The sequence below is a fragment of the Pipistrellus hanaki genome, assembly GCF_964339955.1.
Source record: "Pipistrellus hanaki genome assembly, chromosome: 10".
Classification (NCBI taxonomy): Eukaryota; Metazoa; Chordata; class Mammalia; order Chiroptera; family Vespertilionidae; genus Pipistrellus; species Pipistrellus hanaki.
In genome coordinates, this window is record NC_140512.1 from 46,149,658 (window position 1) to 46,164,699 (window position 15,042).

Genomic DNA, 15,042 nt, shown 5'->3' on the forward strand with positions numbered 1-15,042 from the left:
GTTCACACTCCACTATGTCTCCCAAAGTGGAAACCCTCTGATCCTGTCAGTTATCATATTCTACCATCCTCACCTCACCAATGGCTCCTTCTCTTTAAGCCCAACTCGTGTACTAGAGATTCCCATAGTTTCCTCCATGGCTCCCCTCCTCCACAGCCAGAGATCATGTCATAGTATTGAGAGGCAGAAATCAAAGAATTTTACTGAAAATACTTGTTTTCCCAACAGAGAATGGGACAGACAAGTAGAAATTAGCAGAAATAAGAGACTATTCAAACCCAAAGAAGGAAAATCAGAGAGCCTATTTGCCAGTATTTTTTTCCCCATTTCTGGAAGGCCTTTGTACAATTGAATTTCATGTAATTTTTTAAATTCCTGCTTCTTGACCAAAATACTACCTGTCATTACTACCAGCACCACTTCTACTACTAACCATCACCACTATCTCTACTACCACCACCACCATCATTGTCTTCGTCATCATCTTTTCTGTCACCCAATTTCTGTGAGTTTCTCTGCCTAGTAGCCATGCTAGCCCTGCTCTGATAGGCTCTCATTGTCTCCCTTTGTCCAGTGGAAGTATCATCACCAAAAATCTCTAGCAGAACCTACAAGCAACACATATCCTCCTATGACCTTTGTTTTGCTCTCTTTTACAGTCACTTGCAATTGCAAGACCTTCAAATGCCCACAGTCTCTGGATTGTTTGGCATCCCCATAGAATTGTATGTTTTAGGCACATTAACCTAGGGCTATATGGTGACACACTGAGAGGTACATAACACATCTTCTTGGGAGTTCAATTTAAACCCATGTTCACTGGAGAAGAGCAAGTAATTTGAATCAATATTTGGAATTATGAGAAATGTAGCAATATAATGTAATAGCATACAAATTTGCATGAGCTTTTTCAAAATAAAAAACTAAATTTTACAGAAATTTTCCCATGTGATAGGCCCCTGGTAAGTATGTTTCTCCTGATCCCCCACTTCAGGGGGAAAATATGAAAGAAACACCATAGGAAATGTATTCAAGGCACTGACAGTATCTATGTATGTCTTACAGCCATAGATAGACTCTATCATGGTAGCTCTCCTCTGTGGCTCAGCCTCTCCCTGAAACCTACTCTCTGTCTATTCTGCTCTCTGTGAATCACCATGTCTACACTATCTCCCTTGTCTCTGCTAGACAGAGAACCTCAAAGTGTCAGTCCTGTACAAAGTTCCCTTGTGTTTTTTTTTATGTTAGAGAGAAACAGAACAGGACTGGTTATTGTTCAATGTCTTACAGCTCTATCAGCTTTTACTTAAAGCCTCCTCTTCCTTAATTCATGTTAGTAGACAAAACAGTTTAAGAAGAAATATCTACCTACATGTCCCTGCTGAGGAAAGTGAGCTGATAGATGTCCCTTATCCCAAGATTCCATGTTGGTTCTAAAGCTGACTGTACTGGGGATGGGCATTTAATGCAAAGATAGCCAGTCCTTAAATTGGCCTGCATCTTACAAAGCAGCTTGCTCTGTGACCACTAGATGGCTTGATTCCGTTTCTGAATGTAAGTCACAGAAGATCAATTAGTCCTTGATGAATTAGCAGGATCAATTAGTAGCAACAGCAAAATCTTAGGATAGAGAGGCAGAAAGAAGAGCTGTGTGGTATAATCTTTAATCCCATCTCCCCAGAGGAGTACCACTAAGCCTACCTCCTTTTGACTATTATGAGTGGACAAAGTATGCTTTAAAACACAGAAAGCAGATACAACCTTCCTTTTGTTTTCTTTCCTGCACTTTCTGTTTCCTGCCTCTTCGTGATAAGCAAGCCTCGACAGAGAACAGGCTGACCTTCTCCCCATCCCACTTCCTGGCATCACACGCTTTGAAAGGCAAATGGATTCAGGCCCTTCTTACCAGCAAGTTATCAGTTAGCAATTGCATTCAGCTTCCAGTATAGGTGGCCCAAGCATTGTGACTTCAATATATAAAAATATTACCTTTCAACCATAATGAGCCTCCTGGAACACAGAGTTGCTGGTGTGGTTTCAAGTACCCAAAAGATGGCAGGGTGAGAGCTTTGAAATTCTCTCGATTTTCCCTCCTGGGTGAAGCTTCAGCATAACATCTGAGTTTGGGCACAGAAAGAAGAAAAGGCAACAGGGACTTTCTAAGAAATCCACCCAATAACTTATTGAGTCTCATTCGCCATGCTGATCTGCAAGAAAGATAAGAAGTGAGTTTGGTATTAACTGAGAATAATGATTTACTGAATAATGCAGTTCCGTTAGTAATGTAAAGGAGAGACCTGATATTGTGTAGGCAATTAGCAACATTTACCATGAACAGAATGCCAAGTCGGATGTGTAGACTCTTCCTACATCCACTGCATGTTCCAACCCAACTTATTTGGGTACTGCTTTAGCTTTTAATAAAATAATACCCTGCAATCCAGTTCACTGCTGCTCTTCTCAGGTAACAGGAGTGACTGACAGAGCTGGACTGGGGAACTCCTAGGACTCTTTTTTCCACATCCTCACCAACACTTATTTTCTTTTGTGTTTTTATAACAGCCACTCTATCACGTGTGAGGTGGTACCAAGGGGCAGCTTCCTCCTACCCCCACCTTGAGGTATATACTACACATCTGGGCTCTTTAGTTCCTCTAATACCATCTTGTTTACCAGTGTGTCTTCAGTGCTCATCACAACATCTGAAATATATTATGTTTTTAATAAATAACATCTAATGTATCCATTGGATATATTTAAGCAAATCATTGGAAACACTTAGGCATCCTAAAGGAACAAGGTTTGAAATTACTAGTAACTATGCTTTTGCGTCAAATATAGCAATTTTTAAAAATCAGTCCAAAGAATTAATTTCCAATATCCAAAAAATAAATGGCAAAAGTCCAAACATATATTTTATGCAATTTTTAACATCCATTTATTTGCAAAATTCAAATGACTACAACTTTTTATCACATGTGATGAGGTATTTGTTCCTGCCACTGCTCTTAATTGAGCTGTTCTTAGCTTCAAAAAACAGCCAGATCGTAAATTACATCCACACAGATTTTTTATATAATCAAAAACACCGTGTGTACACAAATTAAATGGAGAGGGATACCTGTGAGGGTTTTTGCTTCTTTTCTCTAAAAGAACTATTGAATATTGAAAGATTATGGTGAGATTTGCTATTCACAATAAATCACTTAGATCAATGATCTTATTGATTCTTTACATAAAAGATTATAATCTTTAATAAGCGATTTTAACTCTGTGTTTACATCTCTCTGCTGGTGCAACAGAACCAGTGTTTTACATCTGGGTTCTTTAGGAAAGCAAAAACCTTTCCTAAACTTATTTGGTACAATACTGCCACCTGGTGTCTTAAGAGAAAGGGAAAACATGCGTCAGTTGAAAGTACAGAACTCTGTCTCATTATTTGGAATTCTAAAAGTATGAATGGTCAAAATGAGGGGGCTTACAAATATGAGAAGTTAAATACAATTTCAATGCTATATGATCATGTACAATGAATGGCTTGTGAATATCTCTATACTTAATAAAACATTTTAGTAATTATTGATTTAAGTCATATTACTTATATTTTTTAAAATATATTTTTATTTATTTGGTTTTTTAGAGAGAGAAAGGGAGAGGGATAGAGAGAGAAACAGCCAATAGCTGCTTCCTGATGCCCCCTACTGGGGATTGAGCCCACAACCCAGGCATGTGCCCTGACCAGAATCAAACCTGAGACCCCTTAGTTCACAGGTCGATGCTCTATCCACTGAACCAAACCAGCTAGGGCTTAAATTTAATTTTTTTAAAAAGTAAACATAAAAAATAAAACATCTACAGAAACAAATGAGGCAAGTCAGATAACTCTTAGGTTAAAGGAATATGCAGGAAAAGGGACGGGAATAATAACTAACATTTATTATTTTTTATCCATAAGCATAATGTATTTACTTATGCTTCTTCAATATCTATTAATGAACTATAATTTTTTCAAGAATTTCTTGTATATTTTCTTAGATTTACTTTTTAATATCATATATTGTTTTATTATAACTAGAGGCCCAGTGCATGAATTCATGCACCAGTGGGGTCCCTCAGCTTGCCCTGTGGGATTGGGCCAAAACTGGCTCTCTGACATCCCCTGAGGGTCCCATTGCAAGAGGGCACATGCCAGGCCAAGAGACACCACTATTGCATGATTAGGGCCAGGAAGAGACACAGGAGGTTAGGCAGCTGGGGAGGGACCACAGGAGGGCTCCAGGACGTGTCCAATCCATCTTGCTCAGTCCCAATTGGCTGGACCCCAGCAGCAAGCTGACCCACAGGTTGGAGCGTCTGTCCCCTGGTGGTCAGTGCATGTCATAGCAAGCAGTTCAACTGCCTTAGCATATCATTAGCATATTACACTTTGATTGGTTGTACAGATGACTGGATGATTGGATGCTCAGCATATTAGGCTTTTTTATACAGTGGGTCCTCAGGTTATGTCAGAGATCTGTTCCTATGGCATGATGTAATGTGATTTTCACTGTAAGTTGGAACTTACCTACATAAGCACCTATGTCACTCACATGGACCACATACACAGCAGTAATGAAATGAAACAGTAAAAAAAAATTAAAAGAAAGATAACAATTCCTGACCTTTACTTGTGATAAATAAATAAAACATAAAGCACATACATATGTAAATACATTGAAATGATGAAACTTTTTTTTTTATATAAATAAATGGGAGATGGTGGTGTAACCACAAAATGATGTATGTTGAATATGAGGTAACCTGAGGACTATCTGTATAGGAATAGGATTATAAATGTTGGGTTTTTCTTAATAAAATTGCATGTATTTAGCATGAATAGCATAATGTTTTGATATACATAGCAAAATTACTATATATTACTATAAGCTAATTAACATATCCATGTCCTCAGTGAGGGGTGTGTGTGTGTGTGTGTGTGTGTGTGTGTGTGTGTGTGTTGCTGTACATGCTAAATACATGCAATTTTATTAAGAAAAAACCAACATTGTGTGTGTGTGTGTGTGTGTGTGTGTGTTAAAAGCCCCTGAGATCTATTCTCTTAGCAAATTTCCAGTAATTGATACAGTATTAACTATAGCCATTATATAGTTCTGTAGAACTTGTTCATCCTACATAATTACAGCTTCTTACTCTTTGACCAACATCTGCCCATTTCCCTCACTTCCCCAGAAGTAAGAAAGCGCCACCTCTTAGAGGAAATGTTAACAGACAACAGACCATTTAGCTTCTCCCTTCAACTTCATTCATTCCACAAAATAAATGAGTAAGTGAATGAAGCATGAAGGACAAAAAAATAAAAGAACTGGAAAAGTTAAGATACCTGTAAAAAAAAAAAGTGAAAAAGAAGCACTGGGTCAGGAGGGGAATGTTATAAAGCAACATTCAGTCTCTAAACGATCAGTTATCCAGTCTCTATTGAGTAGTCATATTTTTTCCCAGACCTTGCAGAAGTGAATATGAAATCAGTCCATATTCCTTTAGAGATTGAGGAGAATTAGAGATGCTGGAGAGACAGAACTCACCAAATATTTGGAAATGTTTCACATGGAGGAAAGCTAGACTTCAGAAATTGCAGCCAAGTATGTTAGAATATAATCCTTAGGAATGTTAAAATGTCCTAGGTGTAATCTTTGAGAGTGTTGTAGGCTACCAATGCTTCATTTGTGAAAATTTTATTCATGTAAAAATATTAACTCAGTACCTTCTCTGTGCTTTCATAAAGTTTACATGTTTCAAGGGCATGGGTTTAGGCAATAAATAATTAAATATATGCCAAAATATTCAGCAGGTGACATATGACAGGAAGCATCCAAGATCTGGGTGAGGAATATCATTCATAGGATGTTCAAGGAAAGTCTTTCTTATAAGGTGAGTTTTGAGAAGACATTTTGAGAAGAAAATGAGACACTGGAGTATGTACAGGAAAAACATTCCGTGAAAATGAATGGTCCTGAGGTGGGAGGGTGTTTGATGAGTTGGCAGAGTAGGAAAGAGGCACATTTGAAGCAATGACCTCAGATTACATTTGAGAAGGGACAGAGGCCCTGAATATGTACATGATACCTATTGAGTCATTGTAGGGATTTAGCTTTAATGATGAGAAAGATGGGAGGCTCTGAAAGGTTTGAACATAGCAATGGCATGGTCTTAGTTATATTTTCATAGGATCTCTATTGTTTCTTTGGGTTCAGGGAGTGGGCTGGGAAGCAGAGTGAGCATTAAAAAGCTTTTGCAATAATGAAAGCCAGATTTCCTCCCTGCTTTCTCCCTTCATGGCAAGGTGCTGGTCTTGTTCATGGCAATACTTCTCTTGTCAAGCACAGTGCCTGGCATAATAATGATGGCTGAATGAAATATCTGACAATGGTAGTCATACCAGTCATACACCAGTGCCTGGAAGGAACTGTGCACTTGTCCATATTAAAAACAGTCTATGATTAAAGTCATGCCTCAGAGGTTACAGAAGGCATGCAAATGGAAAGAGGCACCATATCCAACCATATTCATCAAGATATATGCTTTGCCTGCTGCCAGTTCCCTTGAAATTCATAAGCAAATCCTACTCTCTTCTCACCCATGCAGGTCCAGATGGGCATGCAAAACTGGGCTTGGGTAACTGAGAATGTCTTGTTTGCATCTGTGATGCTATGCCGTGGCCCCCCGTGAAGACTGTTGCACAGAAACACGGGGGTTTCTTAAAAGCTTCTGCATCACCCAAAAGACACAAGCTTCATTCTTCTACTCGTATGATGAGCTTTTGTGTGTATCCATGAGATATTCTATAGCAGCAATTTCCCTCTCAGTTTCCTGCCAGAACTTTCTATACATTCATTTTGGCGTAGATCTAGAGCAAGAGGTAAAGGCCTAGCTCAGTATATAAACTTACTTTCCTCTAGTAGGTGGTATGTGAGTCTTAGGTTAACCAACTAAGAAGAGACATCATGTTGACTCTGACTCCCAACATAACTGTGTCCTATGAAGTTAAGAGTGTATTTATGGTCCTTTCAGTCCTGGAGTTTGCAGTGGGGATTCTGATCAATGTCTTCATTTTCTTGGTGTATTTTCGGGATGTGGTAAGGAGGCAGCCCCTGAGCACCTGTGATCTTGTCCTGCTGAGTCTCAGCCTCACCCGGCTTTTCCTGCACGGGCTGCTGTTTCTGGATGCCATCCAGCTTACTCACTCCCAGCAGATAAGCGATCTGATGAGCTTCAGCTACCAAACCATCATCATGCTTTGGATGATCACAAACCAAGTCAGCCTCTGGCTCAGCACCTGCCTCAGCCTCCTCTACTGTTCTAAGATCGTCCGTTTCTCTCACTCCTTCCTGCTCTGCTTGGCCAGCTGGATCTCCAGGAAGATTTCTAGGATGCTCCTGTGTACTGTCCTTTTCACCAGTGTATGCACTATCATCTGTTCTTGGAACTTTTTTGGTAGATCTCACTTCACAGTCACAACTGTGTTACTCATGAGTAACAATACAGAATTCGATTTGCAAGCTGCAAACCTCAAGTTCTTTCATTCCTTCCTCTTCTGCAGCCTGGGGTCCATCCCACCTTTCTTGTGTTTTCTGGTTTCTTCTGGGGTGCTGATTGTCTCCCTGTGCCGCCACATGAGGACAATGAGGGCCAAGACCATGGACTCTTGTGACCCCAGCCTGGAGGCCCACATCAAAGCAGTCAAATCCCTCATCTCCTTTCTCTGCCTCTTTATGTTGTCATTATGCGCTGCCCTCCTCTCAGTGCCTTTGCAGTGGCACAGCAAGATTGGGGCCATGATCTGTGTGGGGATAATGGCAGCCTCTCCCTCAGGGCATGCAGCCATCCTGATCTCAGGCAATGCCAAGCTGAGGAGAGCTGTGGACAGCATTCTACTGTGGGTTCAGAGCAGCCGAAGGGTAACAGCAGACCACAAGGCAGATCCCAGGACACCAGGTCTATGTTGAGAGTGGACATGAAATGAGTCCTTCACGAATACATCTCCAGTTGTTCAGAAGCCTATTCCAACTTCTTCCACAAATCATAACTGAGAATTCTCTCCTATCTACATCAATGAACTCACCCAAAGCATAGAAGAATAAGATAATAAAGCTCTACATATGGCCTAGGCAAGTACAATGGCTTTGGTTCCCTAGGATTGTTTTGATAAAATGAATAAAATAGAAAGGTGAGGTACTCAAGGTAAATGCTTTGTATAATATAACTTGTCAGTGCATGGTATGAGCCAAACCATGAGAAAACAGGTGTTTTGAAATAATATCTAAATCCCAAGATAGCATGGTTAGCTTTTCACATGACTGCTAAATCTCTTCCTTTCCTTTTTAAAATATATTTTATTGATTTTTTAAAATATATTTTATTGATTTTTTTTACAGAGAGGAAGGGAGAGAGATAAGAGAACTAGATACGTCGATGAGAGAGAAACATCGACCAGCTGCCTCTTACACACCCCCTACCGGGGATGTGCCCGCAACCAAGGTACATGCCCTTGACCAGAATCAAACCCGGGACCTTGAAGTCCGCAGACCGATGCTCTACCACTGAGCCAAACAGGCTTCAGTTTATTGATTTTTTTTTACAGAGAGAAAGGGAGAGAGATACTTAGAAACATCGATCAGCTGCCTCCTGCACCACCACTCCCCACAGGGGACATGCCCACAACAAAGGTACATATCCTTGATCAGAATCAAACTTGGGACCCTTCAGTTCTCAGGTCGATGCTCTATTCACTGAGCCAAACTGGTTAGGGCTAAACCTTTTTTTTTCCTTCTTCTTTTTTTTTTAATTAAGGTATTATATGTGTACATATCTTACCATTGCCCCTGCCCACTTCTATACATGCCCTCACCCCCCAGTTTTGCATCCATTGGTTATGCTTAAATGCATTCATACAAGTCCTTTGGTTTAAACCCATTTCTTAAGGCAGGTGCTAGTATAGTGTTTGAAAATTTTCACCACTATGGCAATTACAGAATCCTCATCAAACTCCAGTTTTATGAGAATAAGTATCTCATCACTTCACTTCAAGAGATACTTCATTAAAACTTCTACAGGAATCAAAAGATGGGATCATTTTGTCTGATAATACATTAACTCAGAAATGTACATTTAACCTGCTGGGGGACAGACATCTACTCAGTAGGCACCCTGGACACCAGTGCTTTGTGTGCGCCTCAGGCTCTGCTGCATTGGCCCTTGAAAAAAGTACTTTGCCTGGTTCCAAACATTGGTCAGTCTAGTTGGGGAAGCTGCCAAAATAGCCTAGAAATGTATGTTAATAGCAATTCAGCATTCTCTATCTGCCTGCACAGGAACCCAACCCAGAAGACTTTCCTCAAATCAGATCCTAAAGGCTCAAAAGAGAAAAAGGTATCATAGACATAGATCTTTACAGACTTTAAAGACATAGCAGGACATCCATAGAATCTTCTACTTCTTTTTTTAAATTATTTTTTATTGATTTCAGAGAGGAAGGGAGAGGGATAGAGAAATAGAAACATCAATGATGAAAAAGAATCATTGACCAGCTGCCTCCTTGCACACCCCACACTGGGGATTGAGCCCACAACCTGGGCATATGACCTATCCATGGCTGGACGCAGAATGCTTACCTCATCGCTGTGGCAATGAAGCAAGCTTTCTGTCAGGCCACTTATGCTGCCCGCTTTCAGCAGCTGCCCCCACCCCTGGGACTGGGGGACTCCAGTGAGGACTGGTGGCCACCATCTTATGGTTATGGGCACCACCATCTTTGCGACAGAGTGACAGTTAATTTGCCTATTACCCTATATTAGATATGATTTCCTTCCTTCTACTTTCTCAAGTTGAATTTGTCTCCCTTATATAGCTTCTTAAGGCAGAAAATCAGATAATTAAATTTTTTTTCTGTCCTAATATAAACATTGTAAGCTTTAAATTTCCTGCTAAGCATTTTCCCGTAGCCTATGAATTTCAATATACTATATTTCAATACCTACCAATAGCTTACAAATTTCAATATACTATTTCAATACCCTACCTTTATTGAGATATAATTGACATAACACCTGTAAGTTAAGGTGTGCAATGTGATGTTTTGATGTACATATAGATTGTGAAGTGTTTACCATAACAAGGTTAGTTAACAGATCCTTTGCCTTAAATAATTACCATTTTGTTGGTGGTGGTTGTTATGGTAATAACATTAAATCTCTACTATCTTGGCAACTTTCATATATATAATACATTCTTATTAATGATAGACATCATGCTGTATATTAGCTCCTTAAAATCTATTCACCTTATAACTGAGAGCTTGTACACTTTGACCAACATTTCTCTATTTTGCTCACCTTCCAGACCCTGGCAACCACCATTCTACTCTCTGTTCCTATGAGTCCAGTGATTTTAGATTTCAGATATAAGTGAGATTTTGCTTTCTCTGTCTGACTTATTTCACTTAGCACAATGCCCTCAAGGTCCATCTGACTTGTCTCAAATGGCAAGGTTTCTTTACATTTTTAAGTCTGAATAATATATACCACATTTTCTTAACTCATTTATCTGTTGATAGACACTTTTGTTGTTTCCAATTTTTAGCTATTGCGAATAATGCTGCAATGAATATAGAGGAAGTATAGATAGCAATTCAAAATAGTTATTTTATCTTATTCAGATATATACCAAGAAGTTAAGTTGCTGAATCATATGATAGTTCTATTTTTAACGTTTTTAATATCCTCCATACATTTTACATTTCACTAATAGTGCACAAAGGTTTCACATCTTCATCAGCATTTGATATCTTTTGTCTTTTTTATAATAGTCATTCTGACAGGTATGAGATGATATCTTATTGTGGTTTTGATGTGCATTTCCTTGTATAGTGATGTTAAGAACCCTTTCATGTACTTGTCAGCCATTTGTATGTCTTCTTTGAAAAAATGCCTATTCAAGTCCTCTGCCGATTTTTTAATCAGGTTGTTTGGTGTGTGCTTTTATTGTTATTCTATTTTGTTTCTGTTATAAAGTTGTATAGTTAATTACATATTTTGTATATAACCCCTTATCAAATATATAGTTTACAAATATTTTTCCCCAAACTCAGTAGTTGAGGCTTGTTATTGCTAATTGTTATAACAGAACCTTAAATAGAGAAGTGGCATGATCAGACAGTGGTTCTATAAAGATTTGTTTGATATTTTTCTAATACTGATTTGTAAGGGAGAAGGCAAACGTTTTGAGCCATTTGCACTCTAGCTACAATGAAAGATTTTGACTTGAGTGGGGTAGTGAGAATTGGCAAAAGTATAAAAGAGCTTTTGTAAAACATCAATTAGTGTCTTGATATGGTGGTTGATAAAAAAGGAAGAATCAAGGATGCTTTTAGTGTGTGAGTGTGTTGTAATATAATACAATCATTAACAAAAATAAAGAAGTTGAAAAAGGAAGTTGGATTGAGTTTGAGTAAAATGGTAAGTAAATGCGGTTTGGAACTTAATGCAACTGGATTGACATTATGTCACCTAGTTGGAAAACACCAACCAATTATTAAAAATAAATAATTAAAATTCAGATTAAAGGATAGGATTAGAAATAAACTTGTGATAAATAAAAGAGAATGTAGACTGAAAGTGAGGGATGGAAAAAATATTCCATGCAAATGGAAACAAACAAAAAGGCTGGGGTAGCAATATTCATATCTGACAAAATAGACTTCCAAACAAATGCCATAACAAGAGAGAAAAGAAGATCACTACATAATATAAAAGAGATTAATCCAATATAACCCTAGTAAACATATATGCACCTAATATATATATATATATATATATATATATATATATATATATATATATGAAATAAACTCTTAAGAACTTTAAGGGAGAACAGACAGCAGTACAGTCATATTAGGGTACTTTAATATTCCACTGCTATCACTGGATAGGTCTCCAGACAAAAATAGCAATAAAAATAGTGGTCTTGAACAACACACTAGATCATATGGATTTAATTGATATTTACAGAACATTTCATCCCAAAACAGAAGAATATGCAATACATTATTTTCAAGTGTACATGGAACATTCTCAAAGATAGGCCACATGTTAGGACATAGAACAAGTCTATAACAAATTCAAGAAGATTGGTATAATACCACGCATCTTCTTAGGTCACAATGACATGAAACTAGAAACCAACTACAATAAAAACATCCCCAAACATTCAAACACATGGAAGCTAAACAGAATGTTATTAAACAATGAATGGGTTACCAGTGAGATCAAGGAAAAAATAAAAAATTACCCAGTAACAAATGAAAATGAACACCCAACAACCCAAAATCTATGGGGCAGAGTAAAAGTAGTCCTGAGAGGTAAGTTCATAGCATTATAGGCTTACCTCAAGAAGCAAGAAAAAAATCTCAAATAAACAATATAACTCTACACCTAAAAGAACTACAAAACAAACAAACAAAGCCCAAAGCAAGTAGAAGGAAGGAAATAATAAAGATCAGAGTGGAATAGATGCAGAAATAGCATTCAATAAATCCAGTGCCCATCTATATGATAAAGAGCCAACATGGTAACCACCATTAGTGCTGGGTGGCTGTGGTGACCCAGCACTGACTGGGGCTGCTGCCAGAGCCCTGACCTGCCTACAGGGGTGTGGATCAGACCCAGAAAGAGGCCTGCAGAGAGAGAGGCAGAATCTGAGCCATAGCCTCTGTGGCAGTCATTGATCAGAACTTAGCTTTCTTTCTCTCCTGGCCTGGCCAATAGCCCACCTCCATTTCTCTTCAGGCCTCTACCCAGGCTGCTGATCAGCCCCACTTTCTGATCAGGCCCCATTGATAGGCCCAGAGACACTGACTTGGCAAAAAAAATGACCAATCAGAACCAAATTGGCTGGCAGAGGAGGGCAGTTGGGAGCAAGATCAGGCTGGCAAGGGGAGGGCAATTAGGGTGATCAGGCAGGCAGAAGCAGTTAGGGGTGATCAGGCCGGCAGAGGAGGGCAGTTGGGGGAGAGATCAGGATGTCAGGGGAGGGCAGTTGAGGGCAAGATCAGGCCAGCAAGGGAGGGCAGTTAGGAATGATCAGGCAGGCAGAGGAAGTTGGGGAGAGATCAGGCCAGCAGGAGAGAGCAGTTGGGGGCTCAATCAGACTGTCAGAGAGGGTAGTTAGGGGTGATCAGGCAGGAAGAGGCAATTAGTGTTAATCAGGTAGGCAGAGGTAGTTAGGGGAGATGAGGCAGGCAAGCAGAGAGGTTAGGGGCAATCAGGGAGGCAGGCAGGTGAGTGGTTATGAGCCAGTGGTCCCAAATTATAAGAAGGGTGTCTGACTGCTGAGGGGTCCCTGATCGGAGTGGGTGCAGGCTGGGCTGAGGGAACCCCCCTCAGTGCATGAATTTCATGCACCAGGTCTCTAATTTATGATAAAGCTCTCAGCAAAGTGGGAATCTGGGGATCATCTCTCAACATAATAAAGGCTATATAGGGCAAACCTACAGCCAACATCATACATAGTGGGCAAAAACTAAAAGCATTTCCCTTAAGATAAGGAACAAGACAGGAATGTTCATTTTCACCACTCTTATTCAACAGAGTACTAGAAGTCCTAACTAAAGCAATCAGACAAGAAGAAAAAAATAAAGAGTATTCAAATTGGAAAGGAGAAATAAAACCGTCATTATTTGCAGATGGCATGATATTATACATAGAAAACCCTAAAGACTCCACCAAAAAACTGCTAGACTTAATAAGTAAATTTGGCAAAGTAACATACACAAAATTAATATCCAAAAATCAGTGGCATTTTTATGCACCAATAATAACTATCAGAAAAACTATTTTTTAAAAATACCATTTACTATTACAATAATAAAAATAAGGTACCTAGAAATAAACTTAACCAAGGAGATGAAAATCTGTATTTGAAAAACTATGGGACATTGGAGAAAGAAATAGAGGAAGATACAAACATGTAGAAGCTTATACTGTGTTTATGGGTTGGAAGAATTGATAGAATTAACATCATTAAAATGCCTAAATTATCCAAAGAAAACTATAGTTTTGATGTAATTCCTATTAAAATACCAATGGCATATTTCACAGATCTAAAACAAATATATCAAAAATTTATATAAAACCAAAAAGACCTTGAGTAGCCCCAGAAATCAGGAAAGAAGACAAAGTTGGAAGGATCATAATACTGGATATCAAGCTATATTACAAAGCCATTGTGATCAAAACAGCCTGGTTCTGTCACAAGAACAGGCATATAGATCAATGGAACAGAACAGATGGCCCAGAAATCAACCCAAGACTTTATGGTTAATTAATATTTAACAAAGGAGGCAAAGGAGCATACAGCGGAGTAAAAACAGTCTCTTCAATAAATGGTGCTGGAAAAATTATATGGTTACATATAAAGAAATGAAACAAAGCCACCAACTTACACCATACACAAGAATAAACTCAAAATGGATAAAAGACTTAAATATAAGTCACAAAATAATAAAAAAATTTTTGAAGAAAACAGTCAATAAAATAACAAACTTTTTGAGTAGCAATATTTTTGCCAATATATGTCCCAGAGCAAGGGAAACAAAGGGAAAAACGCTTCTGCTCAGCAAAACAACCCACTCTATGGAACAACATTTTTGCCAAGAATACATCTGATAAGGGATTATTTACATAATACATAAAAACTTATACATGCCACCGAAAACGGTTTGGCTCAGTGGTAGAGCGTCGGTCTGTGGACTGAAAGGTCCCAGGTTCGATTCTGGTCAAGGGCATGTACGTTGGTTGCAGGCACATCCCCAGTAGGGGGTGTGCAAGAGGCAGCTGATCGATGATTCTCTTTTATCTATGTTTCTAGCTCTCTACCTCTCTCCCTTCCTCTCTGTAAAAGAATCAATAAAATATATTTTTTAAAAAAAACAAAAACAAACAAAAAAAACTTATACATGCCGAAAACGGTTTGGCTCAGTGGATAGAGCTT

The 15,042-nt window shown here is 38.7% G+C and overlaps 1 protein-coding gene across 1 annotated transcript; it reads left to right on the plus strand.

Moving 5' to 3' along the window:
* Window positions 1-7,001: 7,001 nt before the first annotated feature.
* TAS2R38 (taste 2 receptor member 38) lies at window positions 7,002-8,003 on the plus strand (the record flags this gene model as incomplete). Its single annotated transcript, XM_084896438.1, has 1 exon — window positions 7,002-8,003. One exon carries the CDS (start codon window positions 7,002-7,004, stop codon window positions 8,001-8,003), a length of 1,002 nt encoding a protein of 333 aa, XP_084752564.1.
* Between the last annotated feature and the right edge of the window lie 7,039 nt (window positions 8,004-15,042).